At 41.1% G+C, this 15,050-nt stretch overlaps 1 protein-coding gene across 1 annotated transcript; it reads left to right on the top strand.

Annotated features, from left to right (window-relative positions):
• The first annotated feature begins 679 nt into the window (after positions 1–679).
• LOC133642899 (uncharacterized) lies at positions 680–13,388 on the top strand. Its single transcript, XM_062037314.1, has 2 exons — positions 680–1,019; positions 10,907–13,388. The coding sequence occupies exons 1-2, from the start codon at positions 828–830 to the stop codon at positions 12,617–12,619; spliced, it is 1,905 nt and encodes a 634-aa protein (XP_061893298.1). The 5' UTR covers positions 680–827; the 3' UTR covers positions 12,620–13,388.
• The last annotated feature ends 1,662 nt before the right edge of the window (positions 13,389–15,050 follow it).

Genomic DNA, 15,050 nt, shown 5'->3' with positions numbered 1-15,050 from the left:
CAGTAAGATAAAGAAAACTACGGAGCCCCTAAAGGGACATGGGGGGAAAAAAATGTTTATAATTTTTTTTTTTTTTTAGACTTAGAAAGTTTTTCGTGCGCACAAGAAACTTTTTATAAAGTTATAAAAATTTAAAAATAAAATTTTATAATTTGTTGTTTAGTTTTTTAGACATGTATCTCGTGCGTTTTTGTTTTTTTATAACTTTATAAAAAGTTTCTCGTGCGCACGAGAGACATGTCTAAAAAAATAAATTAAAAATTAGAAAAACAATTTTTTCCCCCATGTCCCTTTAGGGGCTCCGTAGAAAACTATCTGAAGTTCTTTATTTTTTTTGTTTTAATGCCATGATTTTTAATAGTCCAGTAAGACAAAGAAAACAATCTGAATTTTGCTTTATTTTTTAGTTTTAATGCCATGATTTTTAATAGTCCGGCCCGCGTGTGCACACATTTTCCTCCATGAGCTAAAATGATTTTGACACTCCTGCTTTAAAATGTTTTGTTGAAATAAATTGGTACTCGTTTCCAAAAAAAAATCATAGAAAAGTGTGACAATTTGTTTGTCCAGCAGGTGTCGCCAACTCACTGCGGTGGCTTCGGAAAAGAACCGCGCCTGCGCAGTGGCGCCACATAGGTCTTTCAACGCGCGCATGCGCATTTCAATTCTGTGACGTCACCCAACAAAGGCCAGCCCCCTTTTTCTTCCTCCATGAGGATTTGGCCTCCACCGTCGTTACTTTTACGTGTAATCGCGATTACTTAAAATTGGATTACGACCCGCAGCGTCCTTCCAGGTCATTTTAGCGGATATTCAGGCTCCGTCCGATGGACGCCTCGCAAAATGAAAGCTGCGGGGAGACTAAGTCGGCCATGCACACTTGGCGTTATCGCCACCATTTCACGTACAAGGCAGATCAAGGGAAGAATATCATCGTGCAATGTAATCTGTGTCTGCCGCGGGTCAACCTGCTGTCCACCTCCAAGACGTCCACCTCCAACCTCAAGAAGCATTTGGACGTGAGTCAAAGTCCGTTTTTTTTTTGGTCAACTTTGCAACTCGGCGTGTGTTGAAGACGGACTATTGTAGGGCGTTGTGAGGAAACTACACGAATCTGCACGCAGAGGCGTAAACAATGAGGTTAACAAGGGGGTGGGGGCACATATGTATCTTTATATATATATAACTTTTTTTTTTTTTAAACAAAGTTCTGCTCCTGGAGTAATTTTTGTGTGTGTGGCACAACTTTTGCCACAATTTAAAATGTCTAATAGCTATTTACTTGTTTTTGTAGCCATTGACTTTACATTACAATTAGAGATGTCCGATAATGGCTTTTTTGCCGATATTGTCCAACTCTTAACTACCGATACCGATATATACAGTCGTGGAATTAACACATCAATATGCCTAATTTTGTTGTGATGCATTAAACATTGTTTAATGCATCACAACAATGTCCGATAATGGCTTTTTGCCGATATCCCGATATTGTCCAACTCTTTAATTACCGATACCGATATACAGGGGCGCCGCTAGGGATTTTGGGCCCCCTGAAAAGAATCTTTACAGGGCCCCCAACACAGCGGCAACATTATAATTTCATCATCATTAGGGGCCTCTCTGGGCCCCCCTCCATCATGGGCCCCTAGAATCCGTCTCCTTTACCCCCCCCTTTTCGGCACCCCTGCCGATATATTATATATAGATTTAGGGGCGGCATGGCGTAGTGCAGGGGTCACCAACGCGGTGCCCGCGGGCACCAGGTAGCCCGTAAGGACCAGATGAGTAGCCCGCTGGCCTGTTCTAAAAATAGCTCAAATAGCAGCACTTACCAGTGAGCTGCCTCTATTTTTTAAATTTTATTTATTTACTAGCAAGCAGGTCTCGCTTTGCTCGACATTTTTAATTATAAGAGAGACAAAACTCAATAGAATTTGAAAATCCAAGAAAATATTTTAAAGACTTGGTCTTCACTTGTTTAAATAAATTCATTCATTTTTTTACTTTGCTTCTTATAACTTTCAGAAAGACAATTTTAGAGAAAAAAATACAACCTTAAAAATGATTTTAGGATTTTTAAACACATATACCTTTTTACCTTTTAGATTCCTTCCTCTTCTTTCCTGACAATTTAAATCAATGTTCAAGTAAAAAAAATTGTTTTATTGTAAAGAATAATAAATACATTTTAATTTAATTCTTCATTTTAGTTTCTGTTTTTTCGACGAAGAATATTTATGAAATGTTTTTCAAAAAGATTCAAATAAGCTAGTTTTTCTCTTTTTTTTTTCGGTTGAATTTTAAAGAGTCGAAATTGAAGATAAACTATGTTTCAAAATGTAATTGTCATTTTTTTGTGTGTTTTCTCCTCTTTTAAACCGTTCAATTAAGTGTAAATATCATTAATTATTAATAATAACATAGAGTTAAAGGTAAATTGAGCAAATTGGCCATTTCTGGCAATTTATTTAAGTGTGTATCAAACTGGTAGCCCTTCGCATTAATCAGTACCCAAGAAGTAGCTCTTGGTTTCAAAAAGGTTGGTGACCCCTGGCGTAATGGGTAGAGTGCCCGTGTCAGAAACCTGAGGGTTGCAGGTTCGCTCCCCGCCTCTTACCATGCCGTTGTGTCCTTGGGCAGGACACTTCACCCTTGCCCCCGGTGCCACTCACACCGGTGAATGAATGTTGAATGAATGATAGGTGGTGGTCGGAGGGGCCGTAGGCGCAAATTGGCAGCCTCGCTTCCGTCAGTCTACCCCAGGGCAGCTGTGGCTACGAAAGTAGCTTACCACCACCAGGTGTGAATGAATGATGGGTTTTTAACATGTAAAGCGACTTTGGGTACTTAGAAAAGCGCTATATAAATCCCAGGTATTATTATTATATATACAGTCGTGGAATTAACACATTATTATGCCTAATTTGGACAACCAGGTATGGTGAAGATGAGGTACTTTTAAAAGAAAATTAATAAAATAAGATAAATAAATTAAAAACATTTTCTTGAATAAAAAGAAAGTAAAACAATATAAAAACAGTTACATAGAAACTAGTAATTAATGAAAATGAGTACAATTAACTGTTAAAGGTTAGTACTATTAGTGGACCAGCAGCACGCACAATCATGTGTGCTTACGGACTGTATCCCTTGCAGACTGTATTGATATATATTGATATATAATGTAGGAACCAGAATATTAATAACAACCCTTTTGTGTGAATGAGTGTAAATGGGGGGAGGGAGGTTTTTTGGTTTGGTGCACTAACTGTAAGTGTATCTTGTGTTTTTTATGTTGATTTAGTTAAAAAACGATACCGATAAAAAACAAAACGATACCGATAATTTCCGATATTACATTTTAAAGCATTTATCGGCCAATATTATCGGACATATCTATTATTTACTTATTTTGTAGCCATTGACTTTACATCACAATCTTAATTTTAGCATGAATACCGTATTTTCCGCACCATAAGCCGCCCCGTGTTGTAAGCCGCACCTTCAATGAATGGCATATTTCAAAACTTTGTTTACCTATTAGCCGCCCCGTGTTATTAGCCGCACCTACGCTACGCTAAAGGGAATGTCAACAAAAACAGTCAGATAGGTCAGTCAAACTTTAATAATATATCACAAACCAGCGTTCTAACAACGCTGTTCACTCCCAAAATGTAATGTGCAAATGTGCAATCACAAAAATAGTAACACTCAAAATAGTGCAGAGCAATAGCAACATCAATAACTCAACGTTGCTCATACGTTAGTGTCACACAACACACAAAATAAACATTTAAAGCTCACTTTCTGAAGTTATTACTCATCCACAAATCCCTCGAATTCTTCTTCTTCGGTGTGCTTCACTTGTTTTTTGACACCATCTGTGATGTGGACGCACATGCAGTCATAGTCATAACTTCCTCATTCCCTGTGGTGCGAATATTCACCGTACGTGTTCCCGTTGTATCCACAGTGCGGTTCACATGAAGATCAAAAGTCAGTGGAACCTTGTACGCGTGTCTCTTAGTAGGAGACATTTTGTGGTCTTTACAGAAACACACAAATGAAATGAAACGTAATATCCGCGCGCTTCTTCTTCTACGGGGGCGGGTGCTCACCTTGGCGGTTGCTTACAGTAGAAGAAGAAGCGCTTCCTCTTCTATGGAGGCGGTTGCTTACCGTAGAAGAAGAAGCGCTTCCTCTTCTACGGGGAAAAAAGATGGCGGCTGTTTACCGTAGTTGCGAGACCTAAACTTTATGAAAATAAATATGAATATTAATCCATATATAAGGCGCACCGGGTTATTAGCCGCACTGTCAGCGTTTGAGAAAAATTTTGTTTTTTAGGTGCGGCTTATGGTGCGGAAAATACGGTAATTATATTTTGTCTTATTTTTTATTTAAACATGATACAATTGTGAAAATAAATAGTCATGTGGCGGTAAAATTACACTCTGCATTTGACCCACCCACACCCTAGTAGATGAGGAGAGCAGTGGCGGTGACGCTCGGGGAATTTAGTTTTTGGTGGTTCAACCCCCAATTCCGACCCCTTGGCGCGGCGTGCCAAGCAAAGGGTGGCTATTTTGAAGAAACTAGAATATAAAACAGGCCCGGCCCTAACCAATCTGGCGCTCTAGGCAAGATTTTAGGTGCCCCCCCCCACATCGGCAGTGAAGTGTATATACTCACAAGAAGCCGAATAGCTTTGTCTTTGACCTTTTTTTTTACTTAAAGAAAGCAAATTAACAATCAGAATAGTTAACAAGATACAAAAAATATGAATGAATAAATGAATACAAAAAATAAAAAATGAATATATGAAATACAATACTTTTTACATACATAAACAAAATAAAACGTGTCAACAAGTTGCTTAAAATAAATTAAAAATACAATATAAATAAGGCACTGCACAAAACAAGATATCAAACCAACGAATCATGTAACATTAGCTTAATGCTAAAAAGCCAGGTTACTATCACATTCTGTAACAAACCAATCAATCAATCAAACGAGTATGACTTTAACAACTATATTACAAAAAAAGGGGATCCTACAGAGTTCTCTATTTGTGCTTTTTAATATTGCATTAACTATAATGACTTACAAATTACTGTACACCAGGGAGTACTGTAATTACCTAACGTTACATTCTTATTTTCCATAACAACTTAGCCCCCTCCACAATATTAACCCGACGTTAAAACAGAACTAGCTATTTGTTGATTAGCAATTGCCGAATCATGTAACATTAGCTTAATGCTAAAAAGCCAAGTTACTATCACATTCTGTAACAGACAAATAATTTCATGTAGGCTAACGTTACCTACCTGCTACCTCTGTCTTTTTCTCGTTTCTCCTCTTCTTTTCTCTTTTTTCTTCCCTGGGCACCTGACAGTTTTGGCCGTTTTGACATCTTGTGTTGATTTTTTGATGTGGTGACGTCCAAAAGGAGTCATGATACGGGAAGGGAGGGGGCCTACCGTGCGGGGGGAGGGGGGTGGGCGTAAGGTTGTAACAAATAATATTTCTATTAAATAGGCTTTACTTTGCATTTAAATTAACGTGGGATTATTTTTTGTATTTAAAAATAATAGTACCAACTTTTTTTTTTTTTTTTTCCCTCCAACATTAGTGGCACTGGTGTGGCGCCTCCTGATGGGCGGCGCCCTTAGCATTTGCCTATACGGCCTATGCCACGGGACGGCCCTGATATAAAACATGTTTTCAGTTATTTCACCTTTTTTTTTTGTTAACTACCGTATTTTTCGGACTATAAGTCGCAGTTTTTTTTCATAGTTTGGCCGGGGGTGCGACTTATACTCAGGAGCGACTTATGTGTGAAATTATTAACACATAAGCGTAAAATATCGAATAATATTATTTAGCTCATTCCCGAAAGAGACTAGACGTATAAGATTTCATGGGATTTAGCGATTAGGAGTGACAGATTGTTTGGTAAACGTATAGCATGTTCTATATGTTATAGTTATTTGAATGACTCTTACCATAATATGTTACGTTAACATACCAGGCACGTTCTCAGTTGGTTATTTATGCCTCATATAACGTACACTTATTCAGCCTGTTGTTCACTATTCTTTATTTATTTTAAATTGCCTTTCTAATGTTTATTCTTGGTGTTGGGTTTTATCAAATACATTTCCCCAAAAAATGCGACTTATACTCCAGTGCGACTTATATATGTTTTTTTCCTTCTTTATAATGCATTTTCGGCCGGTGCGACTTATACTCCAGTGCGACTTATACTCCGAAAAATACGGTACATAACTCCACGTGTGTTCAGTCATAGTTGTGATGCCTTCAGGGACAATCTACAATGTAAATAGTCATGAAAATAAAGAAATAGGTGTCCAAACGTTTGGCCTTTACTGTACATACCTTAGTTTAGGACAGGTCTGGGCAATTATTTTGACTTGGGGGGGCCACATTTAGAGAAAAAAATGTGTCTAGGGGCCGGTATATCTATTTTTAGGAACACTAATACAAAACCTCACAATAATGTCTGATTGAATGCTAAAAACGTTATGACAGACCGCCTTAAAAAACGTAATGGAATTTTACATTTTTCTATGAAGGATAAAACACTGAATATTGACAACATATGAACGTCACACCCCCTTTCGATCGACATATTTTACAATCAACTGAAACGCAACAAAAATGCAAGAAACAGTGAAATATGAACGCGAAGGGTACAAAACAAACCCACCTACAATCTGATACGTCTGATATATCACTAAGCTTTAGAACTTTGTTGTGAAAATCTCCTTCCGCGTCTGTGGAAACGCTTCCCGCCCACACTGCTTGGTGCCTCGTCTGAGCTGCTGTGACGTCGATTACCATAGTAACTAATTAGATTACCATAGTAACTAATTAGATTATCATAGTAACTAATTAGATTACCATAGTAACTAATTAGATTTTCATAGTAACTAATTAGATTACCATAGTAATGGGTATATCAGCCATAAGTGCAGATTCCAAGCATTGAAAGACTTAGTATAGTTGAAGACTTCCGGTCATTAGAAAACATGACTGCACATCATAATGGCAGCTACACTTTCCATCTTAAACATCTAAAAAAATATATTTGGGAATGTCCGGCGGGCCAGATTGAAAAGCTTAACGGGCCGCATGTGGCCCCCGGGCCTTAATTTGCCCAGGTCTGGTTTAGGATGTCTTATCAAGTCAAATTAACTAGCTGCATGGACAGATAATTTAACTTTTTTTTTTTTTTTTCATTTTATTCATTTATTTCAGGCAATGACAAAAGGTACAAAGTTGACAACGCATAATATACATTAATATAGTGCAAAATAAAATAATTAAATTAAAATAAAATACCCCTAAAATTACTAGTTTAGTATTTTTACCTAAAATCTCATCTTTTATATCACTTTGACATCTCTTTTTATTTTGCAGTGCGCTTCCTGTAATGGGAAGACTAAATAATTCATCGTACTGGTTTTTGGCAAACTATTGCATATGCGCAGACTTAATTCCAAAAGCCAGACCAAATCCAAATATTTGGTGCGTATGTGAGTTTTTTTAAATAAAAATGAAGCAGAGTTATCTTGCGAGAGGACAGTTTTTATTAAAACTACCCAAAAGGGTGGACTTTTTCCCTCTGTGACATGAAAGGTATGTGATCAACAGAGTAAAGAGCTACTATCAGTGTAGAGTGATGCTTCTCATCCCAAATTGTAAACTATTGTAACCGAGGGTCTGGTAAGATGAGGCAGAAACTCTCTTTTTCCTACCATTCACCTTTCCGCCTTTGAACAATAACAGCGCTGTGCGTCACATCCAAAATAATTATCTCAGAAAAATGGCTTACACTTGTGTTAAACGTTGAATAATGTTCCTATTAATTACAGTAAAAGTATTGGGATCAGTGGTAATTACTGCACGCCTCGCCAAGATTTAATGTGTCTAACAGGGGTGTCAAACGTACGGCCCGCGGGTCACAAAAAATAATTCATGAAGTTTGGTTCTTTTATGAATTTATTATGGGTCTACTGAAAATGTGAGCAAATGTGCTGGGTCAAAAGTATACATACAGCAATGTTAATATTTGCTTACATGTCCCTTGGCAAGTTTCACTGCAAGAAGGCGCTTTTGGTAGCCATCCACAAGCTTCTGCTTGAATTTTGGACCACTCCTCTTGACAAAATTGGTGCAGTTCAGCTAAATTTGTTGGGTTTTCTGACATGGACTTGTTTCTTCAGCATTGTCCACACATATAAGTCAGGACTTTGAGAGGGCCATTCTAAAACCTTAATTGTAGCCTGATTTAGCCATTCCTTTACCACAGGGGTGTCCAACCAGGGTCATTTTTTAACAGCCCCACGGCACATTTTAAAAATACGATTGGAAAAAAACAAAAAACATTAAAAGTGGTATTTAAAGAGCAAACAAGTGAAATGTAAGAAGAACATATAGCAATGTTTACTGTAATCACACTAAGCTGCCATGCAGGCTGTTTCTTTCTTTAAAAAATAATAATGAATTAAAATCAAAGTCATTATGAATTATTGACCTATTCAAGGCTCCAATTACGTCACATTAAATATTTTTGAGATATTTTTTTGGGGAAAATGTTGCATATTTTGCGTTTGCCATGTAAAAAAACATGATGTTTTTTTTAAAGAAGGGCCTAAAACGAACAAACAAAAAACATCAACAATAAAACTTATAATTGACTGATAGATCTGAAGTTGATCTCGAGATTATTGTGTTAAAACAGTGTAAACAGTAAAAAAAAAATGTATAATTTATTTTTTAACACTTTAATGAGTAAGACCCTTTTGGATCCCCTACAATTTTAGTGTGATTAGTTTTTAAGTGTCATTGCTCAAAAAATAATAATGAATTAAAATCAATGGTGTTATGAGTTATTGACCTTTTTAAGGCTCCAATTATTATATAATCTCAAATATCCCACTTAAAAATTTTATTGGGTGAAAATATAGGATATTTTGTGTTTTTTTCATTAAAAAAAGGGTTTTCTTTGACAAAAAGAGCATACAGTTTAAATCTTTAAAAAATGTTGTATTGACAGATGGACCTAATGTTGATCTAGAGCAGGGGTCACCAACCTTTTTGAAACCAAGAGCTACTTCTTGGGTACTGATTAATGCGAAGGGCTACCAGTTTGATACACACTTAAATAAATTGCCAGAAATAGCCAATTTTGCTTAATTTACCTTTAACTCTGTTATTATTAATAATTAATGATATTTGCACTTAATTGAACGGTTTAAAAGAGGAGAAAACACGAAAAAATGACAATTGAATTTTGAAACATAGTTTATCTTCAATTTCGACTCTTTAAAATTCAAAATTCAACCGAAAAAAAGAAGAGAAAAACTAGCTAATTCGAATCTTTTTGAAAAAATTTAAAAAATAATTTATGGAACATTATTAGTAATTTTTCCTGATTAAGATTAATTTTAGAATTTTGATGACATGTTTTAAATGGGTTAAAATCCAATCTACACTTTTTTAGAATATATAACAAATTGGACCAAGCTATATTTCTAACAAAGACAAATCATTATTTCTTCTAGATTTTCCAGAACAAAAATTTTAAAATAAATTCAAAAGACTTTGAAATAAGATTTAAATTTGATTCTACAGATTTTCTAGATTTGCCAGAATAATTTTTTTGAATTTTAATCATAATAAGTTTGAAGAAATATTTCACAAATATTATTCGTCAAAAAAACAGAAGCTAAAATGAAGAATTAAATTAAAATTCATGTATTATTCTTTACAATAAAAAAAATAAATTTACTTGAACATTGATTTAAATTGTCAGGAAAAAAGAGGAAGGAATTTAAAAGGTAAAAAGGTATATGTGTTTAAAAATCCTAAAATCATTTTTAAGGTTGTATTTTTCTCTAAAATTGTCTTTCTGAATGTTATAAGAAGCAAAATAAAAAAATGAATGAATTTATTTAAACAAGTGAAGACCAAGTCTTTAAAATATTTTCTTGGATTTTCAAATTCTATTTGAGTTTTGTCTCTCTTAGAATTAAAAATGTCGGGCAAAGCGAGACCAGCTTGCTAGTAAATAAATACAATTTAAAAAATAGAGGCAGCTCACTGGTGAGCTATTTTCAGAACAGGCCAGCGGGCTACTCATCTGGTCCTTACGGGCTACCTGGTGCCCGCGGGCACCGCGTTGGTGACCCCTGATCTAGAGATTTAAAAACTTGAATAGTAACACAAATAATAATACTGAATAATGACACATTGGGGTCCCCGGGATCAAGCCTGAGTGGAAGCCTAAATGTATATTTTTTATACATATATTGTATTGGTTTTTAAAATAAAAATATCAAAATGGCCCCTACTAGCTTTGATTTTTCAATGTGCGGCCCTCAGTGGAAAAAGTTTGGACACCCCTGCTTTACCACTTTTGATGTGTGTTTGGAGTCATTGTCCTGTTGGAACACCCAATTGCGCCCAAGACCCAACCTCCGGGCTGATGATTTTAGCTTGTCCTGAAGAATTTGGAGGTAATCCTCCTTTTTCATTGTCCCATTTACTCTCTGTAAAGCACCAGTTCCATTGGCAGCAAAACAGGCCAAGAGCATAATACTACCACCACCATGCTTGACAGTAGGGTGGTGTTCCTGGGATTAAAGGCCTCACCTTTTCTCCTCTAAACATATTGCTGGGTATTGTGGCCAAACAGCAACATTGTTTCATCTGACATCACATGGACAAAGATAAGACCTTCTGGAGGAAAGTTCTGTGGTCGGATGAAACAAAAAGTTTGCTGTTTGGCCACAATACCCAGTATGTAGTCACGTTGGTGTACAAAATGTTACTATGTCAACAAATAGTAAAAAGGCTGCATGTTTTTCAGAGGACGCATTTAGGCTGTGAGGCCAGGCCAGATGCCAAAAGAGGACGGAGGCGGGAGGAGTACAACGGCGAGGACAGTCGACAGGGTCAACTGAAACGGCTCAAAGCGGAGATCATCTCCAATTGCATGAACCAAGCCAAGATCGACCAGCTCATCTTCAACTACATCGTGGAGGACTGTCAGTCATTTCACGTGCTGGAGCAGCCGGGTTTCCAGAAGCTCATCGCCGGCTTAACCGAGGGTCTCAGGTCCATGGACAGGATCACGTTGTTCGCCAAGGTGGACCTGAGTTTCTCCAAGATGCGCGTGGAGCTGATGGCCAAACTGGCCACAGTCCAGTACGTGTGCACGACGGCGGACGTGTGGAGCGCCAACAACGGCAGCTTCTTCGGCATGACGTGCCACTGGATCGACAGAGACTCGCTGGAGAGGAAGTCTGCGGCTCTGGGCTTCGCCAGACTGCAGGGTAGGTTGACGCACGACAGCCTGGCGGGGAAGATCCACGACATCCACTCGGCGTACAACGTTGAAAGTAAAGTCCAGACCACCGTGACCGACAACGCCAGCCCCTTCGTCAACGTCTTCAAGGAGTTTGCGGTGGACAGCACGGACAGCGACGACGACATCGGCATGTTTGACAACGTGAGCGCCGTCTTGGAAGCGGAGCCGGAGCAGGATATGCTCCTGTTCCTGCCCACGGTGCAACGCTGCGCGTCACACACTTTGGAGCAGATAGTCACCGAGGACTTTTGGCAGGCCGTGTCACAAGGACCCATGTGCCATCTTTACTACAGCACCATGTCCAAGGCCTACTCCATTTGGAGACAATGCCACCATCTCCAAGTCGGCATGGAGGCGGCGGAGGAGATCAAGAAGATGCCGCTGTTCGTTCCGTCGGTCGTACGCTGGAACGTGGAGTACTCCGCCCTGCAGAAGATCGTCTCCCTCACAGAGCGAGAGCTGACGGAGCTCTCGGCGCGCTTGGACGTCACGCGGCTGCAGCCCGAGGAGATGGACTTCCTCAAAGAGTACGTCACCGTCTTCCACCCGCTGGCGTTTGCGCTGGAGCTTTTCCAGGCGGAGCAGAAGTGCTACTTGGGCCTCGTCATCCCGACCGTGCTCAGTCTGAAGAACAAGCTCAACGAGCACAAGGACGCCGCAAAGTACTTTGGCGACGTCATCGGCGCCATGGTGACCGCCATCAACGTGAGGTTCAGGGAGTTGTTCTCCAGCAGCGAGGCCAAGTTTGCCACGGCGACCACCCCTCAGTTCCGCCTGTGGTGGCTGGCCGCCTCCGAGAGGGAGGAGATGTGCTCCCAGCTCGCCACGATGGCGTCCCTGGTGGAGCCCGCCGACGTGGCCGAGACCAACCCCTGCCGCAACGTGTCCACCATCGAAACGGAGGACGATTTTTTCAGCTACGGCTCGGCGAAAAATTCCTCGCACAACCAGGAACGGGGCGTTACGGAGGAGATCCGCTCGTACGTGGAAGGAACGGGGAAGAGCTTGGAGTGCCTGCAAGACTTCCCAAGGGTGAAGCAGCTCTTCCTCAAGTACAACACCACGCTGCCGTCCACGGCGCCCGTCCAGAGGCTCTTCAGCCAGAAAGGCAACCTGGTTACCCTGCAAAGGAACTTTTTAACCGACGACTACTTTGAACGCATCCAGCTGCTCAGATACAACATTAACCTGTGCCCTTTGCTCAATGAATGATAGTAACCTTACTTCCATGTTTAACTGACAATCAGGGCAAATGTGACTTTATAAGGACTCTTTTTGGTAGCTACCAGGTTTTGTCTTTTGAGTTAATTAATTTTTTTCTACAACTGTAGAATCAGAATTCACCTCATGTATGTCTTTTGTATAATGCATTAAGAGTTTGAAAAGAGCTTTTATGTTTGTTTTGTTTTACCCATTTGGGAAGTACTACTGCTGGTGCACACATCTTGCCACTCCCTCATTCATTTTTAGATCAAACTACACGGAATATATACATTGAGTATGTAAGAAATAACCATACAAACACAACAGGTATTTACCATAAACTGAATTCAAATTAAATGTCCCTGTGCGGTATTTATCCATTTACTACCGCTTATCCGAGATCTCCCGAGCCACTTCGTCCAGCTCCTCCCGGGGGATCCAGAGGTGTTCCCAAACCAGCCGGGAGACAGTCTTCCCAACGTGTCCTGGGTCTTCCCCGTGGCCTCCTACAGGTCAGACGTGACCTAAACACCTCCAGAGGGAGGCGTTCGGGTGGCATTTTGACCAGATGCCCGAACCACCTCATCTGGCTCCTCTCCATGTGGAGGAGCAGCGGCTTTACTTTGAGCTTCTCACCCTATCTCTAAGGGAGAGCCCCGCCACCCGGCGGAGGAAACTCATTTCGGCCGTTTGTACCCGTGATCTTGTCCTTTCGGTCATAACCCAAAGCTCATGACCATAGGTGAGGATGGGAACGTAGATCGACCGGTAAATTGAGAGCTTTGCCTTCCGGCTCAGCTCCTTCTTCACCACAAAGGATCGATACAGCGTCCGCATTACTGAAGACGCCGCACCGATCCGCCTGTCAATCTCACGATCCACTCTTCCGAACAAGACTCCGAGGTACTGACCCAAAGCTTATGACCGTAGGTGAGGATGGGAACGTAGATCGACCGGTAAATTGAGAGCTTTGCCTTCCGGCTCAGCTCCTTCTTCACCACAACGGATCGATACAGCGCCCGCATTACTGAAGACGCCGCACCGATCTGCCTGTCGATCTCACGATCCACTCTTCCCTCACTTGTGAACAAGACTCCGAGGTACTGACCCAAAGCTTGACCGTAGGTGAGGATGGGAACGTAGATCGACCGGTAAATTGAGAGCTTAGCCTTCCGGCTTAGCTCCTTCTTCACCACAACGGAACGATACAGCGTCCGCATTACTGAAGACACCGCACCGATCCGCCTGTCGATCTCACCATCCACTCTTCCCTCACTCGTGAACAAGACTCCGAGGTACTGACCCAAAGCTCATGACCGTAGGTGAGGATGGGAACGTAGATCGACCGGTAAATTGAGAGCTTTGCCTTCCGGCTCAGCTCCTTCTTCACCACAACGGATCGATACAGCGTCCGCATTACTGAAGACGCCGCACCGATCCGCCTGTCGATCTCACGATCCACTCTTCCCCCACTCGTGAACAAGACTCCGAGGTACTGACCCAAAGCTTATGACCGTAGGTGAGGATAGGAACGTAGATCGACCGGTAAATTGAGAGCTTTGCCTTCCGGCTCAGCTCATTCTTCACCACAACGGATCGATACAACGTTCGCATTACTGAAGACGCCGCACCGATCCGCCTGTCGATCTCACGATCCACTCTTCCCTCACTTGTGAACAAGACTCCGAGGTACTGACCCAAAGCTTGACCGTAGGTGAGGATGGGAACGTAGATCGACCGGTAAATTGAGAGCTTAGCCTTCCGGCTTAGCTCCTTCTTCACCACAACGGATCGATACAGCGTCCGCATTACTGAAGACACCGCACCGATCCGCCTGTCGATCTCACCATCCACTCTTCCCTCACTCGTGAACAAGACTCCGAGGTACTGACCCAAAGCTCATGACCGTAGGTGAGGATGGGAACGTAGATCGACCGGTAAATTGAGAGCTTTGCCTTCCGGCTCAGCTCCTTCTTCACCACAACGGATCGATACAGCGTCCGCATTACTGAAGACGCCGCACCGATCCGCCTGTCGATCTCACGATCCACTCTTCCCCCACTCGTGAACAAGACTCCGAGGTACTGACCCAAAGCTTATGACCGTAGGTGAGATAGGAACGTAGATCGACCGGTAAATTGAGAGCTTTGCCTTCCGGCTCAGCTCCTTCTTCACCACAAAGGATCGATACAGCGTCCGCATTACTGAAGACGCCGCACCGATCCGCCTGTCGATCTCACGATCCACTCTTCCCTCACTCGTGAACAAAACTCTGAGGTACTTGAACTCCTCCACATGGGGCAAGATCTCTTCCCCAACTCGGAGATGGGACTCCACCCTTTTCCGGGCGAGAACCATGGACTCGGACTTGGAGGCGCTGATTGTCATCCCGGTCGCTTCACACTCTGCTGCGAACCGATCCAGTGAGAGATGAAGGTCC

Source organism: Entelurus aequoreus, linkage group LG25, assembly GCF_033978785.1.
Source record: "Entelurus aequoreus isolate RoL-2023_Sb linkage group LG25, RoL_Eaeq_v1.1, whole genome shotgun sequence".
NCBI lineage: Eukaryota > Metazoa > Chordata > Actinopteri > Syngnathiformes > Syngnathidae > Entelurus > Entelurus aequoreus.
Note: the sequence above shows the minus strand (reverse complement) of the source record. Positions and strands in the feature narration are given on the sequence as shown.